At 51.5% G+C, this 9,945-nt stretch overlaps 1 protein-coding gene across 1 annotated transcript; it reads right to left on the reverse strand.

Annotated features, from left to right (window-relative positions):
- Positions 1-3,044: 3,044 nt before the first annotated feature.
- Positions 3,045-9,366, reverse strand: RAB5IF (RAB5 interacting factor). Its single transcript, XM_050313900.1, has 4 exons — positions 9,166-9,366; positions 7,697-7,800; positions 5,440-5,569; positions 3,045-4,788 (listed from the first exon to the last, which is right to left on the reverse strand). Exons 1-4 carry the CDS (start codon positions 9,292-9,294, stop codon positions 4,747-4,749), a joined length of 405 nt encoding a protein of 134 aa, XP_050169857.1. The 5' UTR covers positions 9,295-9,366; the 3' UTR covers positions 3,045-4,746.
- Between the last annotated feature and the right edge of the window lie 579 nt (positions 9,367-9,945).

Consider the following 9,945-nt stretch of genomic DNA (forward strand, 5'->3'; position numbering starts at 1 on the left):
ATCCAAGATTTCTTAGTCCTGCCTCCAGAAGGCTGAAGAGCTTTCCAGCAGACTGTGTCGCCGCTCATTGAAAGCAGCCTGTAGCAGGGGGGCTCACAAGTGCCATGTCACCCATGACCACGGGGCAAGGGGGGCTCCAGCCCCCAGGGGACCATCAGCAAGAGACGCGGTGACATTGCCACTGAGTGATGTCTCTGCTCTCCCACAACCTTCCGACGGGGGCTGATCGTGAAGGCCCTCTGGGATGAGAGCTGCGGACCGAGCTCCCCTCTGCGGAACAGCAGGTTTGGGTTGGTGTTTGCGGGCGAAGTTGGCCAGGCTCACCTGGCACTGGTGTCTCCCTGCTCCTGTGTCCAGCAGCACCGGCACAGGTGTCAGGAGGGGCTGAGGCTGACGGGCAGCACAGCTGGTCAGCACGGAGCCAGAACTGGGGCCACAGGACCAGCCATACCTGGGGCAGACATGAGCTGAAATATTTCATTTCCCCCTCTACGCTTCTTTTGGAAGTTGACCTAAAAAAGCCAGTAAAATAACTGGAAGATGGAAGAGGTTGTTTCTTTTCATGGCTGCAAGTTTGTGAAAATTCCTTATCCCCACAATAACACTGGCCTCTCTCTCTCTCAACTTGGCACACACTCTAGGTTGTTTGGCTGCTAGGTCTGAAAAATCTTTCTACTGCCCTAATCTATCCTGGACATCTGTTGTTTTGGGAGGCAGAGCACACGGAGTGCTGGGCTGTTTGGCTCTGGGGAAGTCACCTGAGAGGTATGTGTCCTACTTTCTCATCCTCCTACGAGCCAGCTAATACTCCCCACTCTTCCCTGCATAAGCAGCTCTACTAGCTCAGTGCTCCTCAAAACAGGGAGCTGTAAATCTCCTTTTGCTGTGGCAGTGGTAAGGTTTTGGTTGTGCCTTCAGTGGCCTGAGGGCATAATGGCCGCTGCCAGTTAGTAACTAAATAAATAGGAACAAGAATAGGTTTGTTTGGCTTCTGCAAGCCAGTCTCAGCCTGCTCCACTTTCAGGCATCTTTCTAGTGTCCCCATCCCCAGCACTTCGAGGGGGTGCCTTCCCCACCACTGCAGCTCCTCCAGGGCTGGGAGTGTGTCCATACTGCATCCTCTCCCACCCACTGCCTGACAGAGAATTAACAGACCAACTCAACAGACAAATCCAAACCAATTGGCTGTGGCAGGAGTACCCACCTCAGCCCCTCTGGCCAGTGAGCTGCCACCACCTCGGCCACGTCCCTGGCCAGCGTGACCAGCCCTGTCACCCCTGCGTGGTGGCTGTGGTGGGGCAGGAGGTCAGACCCCGCTCAGTGAGGGGTAACGTGACTGTGTCTGACCACAGGTCACATTCAGTGGGGCTACAGACCGAGCCCCAGTGGGCTCAGTGGAGCTGCTCCTCCTCAGAGCTGAGGGTCAGCAGACAGGGGTTCCCCCCGAGGAAACTCCTCGAGGCTGAGAGCCCTCATTGCATGAGGGATTGTGTATTCTGGGTTTCCCCTCTGAAATCTTGAGAATTCTTACAGCTGGGTAGTTCCAATTCCATTTGATATAATGATTGTGTATTCAAATGTTGGCCAAGCTTTAATGGGCTTATTTGGTTTATCTGGTTTAACTGGTTTATAAAATAAATTAATTTGAATATATTATTTGTCTCAATTTTATAAGCCTCTGCAACATTTGTGGACAGCAGAATGACAGTAACTGTGAGCCCAGGCTTTGCAAGCTTAGAAATCAAGCTGTGGAACTGCAGAGGTGCTGACACCCCATAGAGGGGACAAGGGCTCCTCAGTGGTGTGCTGCCACCCCAACAGGCACCGCTCGCTCTAAGGACATCCAAAACACTGCTGAAGGCAGGTGACAGCAGCAGCATTCCCTTCCTGGGCCAAACCCCAGGTAACCTGTTTTGGTCATGCTGGTCAAAGCTGCTTTGTGGGTTTAGCTGGGCTTTGACAACTGGTGTTGGCAAGACTTGAGCTGCCCAGTGGGACAGCCAACCCCCCAACACCCCCTTGCACCCACACTGGTTTCCTCCCTTCAACACTGAAAGTAACCTGCATTAGTTTTAACACATGTCACTCTTGAAGCCCTAAAGAGAGCAAGAGAAACTTCTCTTCCAGTTCCACACCAGAATGCTCTTGCTGCTCATGTCCCAGTGAGGTTAGGTTGGGAAACATCTCGCTCTCCTTCCTACCAGGGACTGGCTGCTCTTTGGTGAAAGTCAAAGTGATGTTCCTGCAGGTCTGCAGCTAGCAGGGAGCTTCACTGAGCCTGTAGGCGTGCAGCCTCTTCTCTGCACTCTCGTCAGCTCCATAAAGATACAGCTCCTGGTGGAACTGTGTCCCGAGAGCTGTGGCTCCCACAGCTCCAGTCTTCAGCACAGGAAGGACACTTTTGTCCCCAAGTTGCTGCTCCATGCACAGATCCAGCCATTGGTTCACTCTCCATCAAGGAGAGGAGACGGCAAAGCAAGCTCATTGTGCCGATCCAGAAGTGCTGAGGGCAGAGGTGCTGCCCAAGCCCTGCTCTCCCATGGCAGTCCCTACTCCAGTCCTCCTGAGCTGGAGGTCTCCTCGGCTTGCAGCCACTAGAACTGCAAAGAAGTGCAAAGCGCAAGAAACTCAGCTGGTGGGAGCACAGGCAAGCAAAGGACAGAGCAAGGGGGTAGGAAAGCAGCTCTGCACGTTACAGCAGTGCTCAGAGTCCTGCTCCAGACCACACTGAAGCACTCTGGAATGCAGCAGTGGCTCTGCCATCACTGTGTGTCACGGGGCAGGGACACCTGCTGAAGGAGCAGAACGGTTTAAACAGGCAACACTTGGCTGAACCTGCTGAATTGAAGCACAGATCTAAGCATTAGCTACTACTGCCACTACAAACACTTCTGGCCTCTTCTGAAAGTGCAGGACTTGAGCCTGCAGCACAAGAGATTTGAGAATTCCCAAAATTCTTACCAAAAAATCAAACTCTGAAAGGAATTCCACGCTCCCACCATTTTACGAAACATCAAAGACCAGAGGATTCAGAAGCTGCACAGTGGATTATTCAGGCAACATTTATTAGAGCATTTCAAGTATACAATGGTTTTACTGATGGCTGTGAGCAGCTAAGATGCAGATGCCAGGAGGAAAGGGTGACCTAAAACTAGCAGGCTATGCAATTCTTGTGGAAAGTTAATGGTTTCAGCTGATAGCAGAGGAAAAGAAAGTAGCAGACTAAAAGTTTAAGCAAGTTTGGGGATGGAGAGGAGAAAATATAGAAGTTATTGAGATCATTTACTTAAATCGGCCACTCACAAGTAGCAGAAGCTGTCTGCTATTGCACTCTTCCCTTGGCATCCCAAGGACCTAAAATAGCCAGGGGTGTTTTTTCCACCAAGAACAGACAGCATTTTCCCTGGTAAGAATGGAGGCCTGCACTGGTGGGCAGCTCCAGAGCCCTGGCTCAGCACTCGGAAATTGAGATCCCTGGCTTTGCACACTCACAGGTGAGAGCCAGGCTGTGGCACTTCCACCGGTGAGGAGGCAAAGCAGACTTGCAGCAAGAGCACACTAAGCTATCAATCCCTTACTATAAGGCAGCTTTAGGTCAGGACTCTTTTTGGGTGCCTGAGCTGTTTAGAAAAGCAAGGACCACATGGCAACAAGACTACAAGGTCCTCTGACAAAAACAAGGACTGTGCGTATTTCCCAAGAACTATTTCTGAAAGACATTTCCTTAAAAATATCTTAATGCAGAGACTCCCCTTTGATGCATAAAAAGGGCACAATTAGGGAGGGACCGAGCTATGAAGTGACCAAGCACCTCACAAATCAGAGGCTGTGTACTCTGCCAGACTTGCAAGTTGGTACTTCTACATTTAAGATAATAGCTGCCTCAATTGTGTCTAAGTCTCCTGCGTTTATTAACAAGGAGCAGTCGAATTCAAGAGCTTTAAAAACAAATAAATTTAAACACTAACATTTAACAGGGTATCTCCAGAATTACTGTCCTTCGAGACTATGAAGCTCTGAGGTATGTGATAGCAACTTGGTAGTCAGGCTGGCAGAATGCAGTGGAGCTTCCAAGCCTCCTGAATACATCTTGGTTAACCAAATGAATCAGTTCTTATTAGCAAAATTGCTTAAAAATTTGTCTTCAGCAAAAAGCATTTAAAAATTCTGATTGACCACTGATTTGCAAGTAAAACAAAAAAAAATATTAGAAATGGTTAACAACACAGTCTGTTTAATCAAATCAGATCTGATTAGTACAAAAACATGCCAAGGGCAGCCACCAGCTCATGTCTTGGGTGCTGCCATGCCCTCTGCCCACGTACTTTCCAACTGCTTTGGAAACACTGTCTAAAGGACAACCATGGAAGACAAGTCAGGATTTAATGACAGATTTCAAACAGAAGGGCATACATACATTAAATTAACAGATTCAACCTTCAGCACACAGAAGTTTGATAGCATTACTGGCTAGAGTCACAGGAAGTTCCACATGTGAACAGTCTTGAACCACTTCCAAAAATTCCAATGGCTTTTTAATAGTTCCAATAATTCACAGGTTTATAAAATAGAGACAGGCTTCTCCAGCAGAAGAGTTGGGGCTCCTCCAGGCTAATCAGACCTCTGGTACAGAAGGGAACTGGTCTGATTTCCCCGCCTTCCCACCAGTCCACTAAAGACTAGAATTTATTAAAACCTTCTTGATTTACTGACTACTGATTTAACAGGCAAACGCTGCAGACTGTGTCAATCATAGTGGATGGCAGTGTAGAAGATTATCCAAACAACCTGTGAGGAGGAAAGGAAGTGAAGTTTATCTGGATACCTCTGGAGGGGTTTCAGACAGCAAACAAGCCTCAGGCTTTGCTCTCAATAGAGCACTGAAGGACTGATGACTGAATTCCAGCTTTGAGATGGTCTTGGGGAGATCTCAGGATGACCACATGGCACAAACCATGGCATCCAACTTGCTTGCCCTCTGGGGTGCCCAGCCTCTCCCCATTCAAATCCCACCACAGCCCCTTCAGGGATTTAGAACATCACCAAACCAAGTGCTGTGATTAGAGACTTGGGTGAGGGGAGTAAGAGACAACAAAGACACTCAAAACACCAGTTCAGCTGTAACTAGATCTAGATGGAACTCCACCAGGATATCTGGGACAGAGGATGGGAAAACATAAAAATTAAGTTTTAGATGTATAAGTACTGCTGCCTGTTCCTATATCCTTTCTTACATAGAAATCCCAGGCACTGGCAATGTATTTTATAGCCAGTAGCCATCAGATTTTGTGATCTTCTTTCCCAATCAACGTCACTTATTTGATAATGTTAGCACAGCTCTTCTCTCACCACCTCTCTTGACCTCCTTCCAGATCTTTTCCCTCAGAAAGTGCACAAACACAATTCACTGATCAACTTAAGGAAAGCAAGAGGCATTACCAGAAACAGTGCAAAAGATGTCATGAATCCTTCCTTTGTCAGCTCCCACGTCCCGCCATACTCCTCCTCATCTATCTGCTGGAAGCTACTGAAGTAGAGGTACAGAACACCAGCATTGATCAGGCAGAATCTGGAGGAAAGAAGTTAGGAACTGTCACTCCAGTGATACAGGCTGCAGGTATCCCACATACCATACAGTGAAATATTTTTCATCCACGGGGGAAGCAAAGAGGAACTCTTCCTGCAACGTTTCCCAGGCAGCTCAGTCACTCCTTGAAAAGCCCCTCCAGGTCAGCCTGCCATAGTATGCCAGGGTGGGATGAAGTTCACCTCACAAGGCACAACCTACTCCTAGCTGGGCTCAACAGGCAGAAGTCAAAAGCTGGAAGTATCCTCCAATCTGCAAACCTGCACATTTCCCTGTCCTGGAGATCTACAGTTCTGCTCCCACAGAGAATTCAATCTCCTTGTGTGTGCTGCTTGATTCTGAGGCTGCTGAGAGGGAAGACTGTTGCTTCCATGCTCAGGGTAACATCCCTGTGAACACCAAAAGTGATGGCTGAGAAATGAGAGCCAGGAAGACTCGACAGTGCCCTGAGCCCCACACTGGGACCCAACCTGAGCCAGCTCTCAGTGCTCTCCAGTCTGTGCTGACAGCTGGGCTGCAGCAGAGAGAACAAACACATTCCTGTTTGTCCTTATATTTGTTTGGCTTTACAGCACCCCAGCTTAGGGCTGAGGAAGCCTGGAAAGGGACAGGATGGTGTCCTGAAAGGAAGGCTGAATGGGAAGGGTGGTATGAGAACACACACAGAGCCAGTGACCAGCTGGGAGCATCTGTGTGACTGCAACAGCACAGAGGAACCACACACACACTTCCAGCAGCTTTTAGTTTTCCACAGTATACCAAATCACTCTTATTAACATTTAGCACAGGAATTCTTCTCCCAGGCAACTAGCAATAGGACAAGAGGATACAGTCTTAAGTTGCGCCAAGGGAGGCTTAGGTTGGACATTAGGAAGAGATTCTACACAGAAAGAGTAATTGGACATTGGAATGGGCTGCCCAGGGAGGTGGTCACCATTCCTGGAGGTGTTTAAGAAAAGACTGGATGTGGCATCAGTGCCATGGTCTAGTTGACAAGGTGGTGTTGGGTCATAGGTTGGACTTGTGATCTCAGAGGTCTGTTCCAACCTAGCTGATTCTGTGAATTGGCTTAGGTGCCTGAAAGTGCATTGTGAATTAATGGATGACTGAGTAAGGACATGCTCACCTCCCCCACACCAGATTCAGATTCACACCACTTCATATTCATTTCTTCAATGTAACTATTGAGTTCCCGCTGGAGCATTAACCCTTCACTTCCTGGGCACAGCCAGGACACTCGGGAGGAGGGACAAGATGACAAGTGAATTTTGCCTAAGAAAAGCTGTGAGGTTGGAGCTTGACTATGAGACCTTGGCCAGGCAGAGATACTTGAAAATGAAGACAGCTCAGAGCACACCCAGCACCTTCCCAGGGCCCATGTCCAGAGCACAGGGCTGCACTCCCATCTCTGCTGTCCCTCAGAGGCTTTCAGGCATGTGTCAGGGCCAAACAGATCTTTATTTTCAGTTCATAACTCACTGCAGCCTTCAGACACCCATGGGGAGGTGACCCAGCTCCCATATCCCGTGGGGATCTGATGCACACCCCCCCTTTCCAGGCACTGCCTTCCCCTGCACCGTGGCTGGAAGAGCCGTGTTGGGAAGCGCTGCCAGTGCTGCCTGCCTGGGACCTGCGGCCTCTGGGGCTCTGAAGAAACCTTTCCTTTCTCACAGAGAAGCTGCCTCTCTTCTCTGCTGACAGAGCCTCTTCTCCAAGGAGGCTCCTGGTTCAAAGACTGGGACTACCACATCTGTATAGACATTCCTTCTTGAGAGATCACACCAGGCACCACACTCACAGCCCCTGTTCACACATGCAGGACACACATCCCAAGTCAACAAAAACCCCTGTTCCCTTCTTCTGCCCCCACTCCCCTTAATAATAACAAATAACAAATTAAAAAAGCATAAATCAGGCTGAGGAGAAGGAGGCTGATGGACATGTTATGATTTGGATGAATTTCATGGCAACCAACAGCCTGGAATGCCATGCTGGCTGTCAGACACAGCAGGCAGAGCCAGCCCACTGTCACAGCACAGCCTCCAAGAGGCTCTGAGTCCAGTCCAAACGTGGGAAAGTACAAGAGACAGGAAAGGAAATAAACCTTACACTGCTATTCCCACGAAGCCCTTCAGTGGAACTACTCCCCAGATGATTCCCAAAATAACTGCAATGATCTGCCGGAACCAGTAGATTACATCTAAAAACTCGTCCTGAGGAGATAAAGCACAAGAAAGATTGTGGCATATATTATGTTTCCCTTTTTTAAAGCATCATACAATTAACAGGTGAAAATTGAACACTCAGTTCTCCATTCAGAGTATAAGATATTGCATTAGAACAGATAAAAACCACTTAAGAGCATTGTGCATCCCAGGCTTCTCTGCTTCCAAATTAAACACACAGCTTTGTCCTCTGATGGGTGAACTGCAGAGGTGAACAAGTACCAAGTCACCTTGTTTACTAAAGATTCAACAGAAGTTCACTGGAATAAAAGTTTAAAGAGCTGTTTATGCTTTAAGACTGTTACAGACACTCTCCAGCCAGGCCCTCCCACGCCCATGAGCTCCCAGAACCCAGGGCAGCTCCCGGCCCCAGGGGTACCTCACTCCTGTGCCTGCTGAGCAGCAGGGATGTGTTCATGCTGTTTGTCCAAGGGCCCACACTGCTGCACTACTGCAGCTGGACAGTGCTGGCTCACTCTGTAGATAACATTCCCTTAAGCTCAAATACCTTTTCCCAGCCTCCCCAAGGCTGGGATTGTCCCGCCATCCCCCCAAACACCAACGGCCTCTGTGATGTTACCGTAGAATGTGCCAGTTTGGCTCCATGTGGAAGACTTGAATCCTTGTCAAGTACAGACACTTCCCTTGGTCACTATACTGGTCAGTCAGTTCAGCCTTCAGTTCACATCCTACTGCACCAAAACACGGGCACAGCTGTCACTGGCCCCCTGCTGACTCTGAAATTCCAGCCCCATCTGTCAGAGGGGAGGGGCAGGGACTGACGGGCCCCACCAGTTCTGGGAGCAACAGGTAAGGCAAAAGCGACACAGAGCCTGTTCCCCAGGGACACGCCGGGCACACCGTGCACCTTCCCCACGCCGAAAGGCAGAGCCAAAGGCAGGGAGCAGAGATCCTGGAACACACGTGGTGCGCCCGGGCCGTGCCAGGGATGCGGCAGGGGCCGGGACAGGCAGGAGCTCAGGGTAGGTCGTGGCCGTGCTGTGGGAGGCAGCAGCAGGGAGGAGCACCGAGCAGGGGCACGGCAGCACACGGGACACACGCACAGGAAAACTGAGAGTAGGTTCAGTTTCTAGTTTTCCTGTAGTTACACGAAGTAAATTTTGATCTGATCCATGAAGAGTTTAACCCACAAGCCAAGTATAACTGAGGTATTTTACCAGAAATGCACGTTGTGCTGCCTTGACTCCCCGCCCGTCGGCGCTGCGGGCACCGGCCCGGCAGGGGCTTTACCCGAGCTCAGCGACGGCGGCTCCTCCGACCCCCCCGCGGGACGGAGCCCCCCGGGGCCTCCCCGAGCCCGCACCTCGATGCCCCCCGACCCCCAGGGCCCACCTTGTCATGCCAGGCGGAGTCGCTGCGCAGCGCTTTGCCCCACACGGAGCCGCGCCCGGCCGCGCCGCCGTTGGCCACCGCGTGGTGCTGCGGGTGCGGCGGCTCGTCCCGGCGCCGCCCGCCGCTCATCCCGCTCGGCCGGGCCCGCTGGACCCCCCTGGGACCCTCCTGGGACCCTCCCCGGACCCTCCGCCCGAACCGGCCCCGGCCCCGCCCGCTCCGCCGATGGCGCCGCCGCCCTACGGCGGCCGAGAGGGGCCAGCAGGGATGGGCGGGGCAGCGCCGGCTCCGCCTCAGGGAACGGGGCAGGGACGGGGAACGGGACAGGGAGAGGGGCAGGGGAAGGGGCAGGAGAAGGGGCAGGAGAAGGGGCAGGAGAAGGGGCAGGGGAAGGGCTCAGTTTGGCAGGGTCGCTCTTCTGCAGAAAGGCCAGACAGCAGCCCCCGTGTTGTCCCCACATGTTGGGGCGGGGAGAGGGACCTTGGGACCCCTGAAGCTCCTGCTGAGCCTGCGGACGGGGCCGCGTGGGGATCCCGGGCAGCTCCACCCCCGGCACGTTGTGACCATGCCGGCTCACGGCTCACAGCCAGGCTTGGAGACTGCCCAGCTCCTCCCTGGGATGGGCTGGAGGGTGGGGAGCAGGGCAGCTTGGGGGACACACACGGGTGTGTGCTCGTTAGCTGCTTATCTGAGCAGATGTTACAGCAGCCGAACAAACGGTGGCTGTGGATCATGTGGAGTTCTAAAGATCTGACTAATTTTTATATTCTTGTCTTCCAA

The sequence above is a fragment of the Myiozetetes cayanensis genome, unplaced genomic scaffold, assembly GCF_022539395.1.
Source record: "Myiozetetes cayanensis isolate MyiCay16 unplaced genomic scaffold, myiCay2020 scf19, whole genome shotgun sequence".
Lineage (NCBI taxonomy): Eukaryota > Metazoa > Chordata > Aves > Passeriformes > Tyrannidae > Myiozetetes > Myiozetetes cayanensis.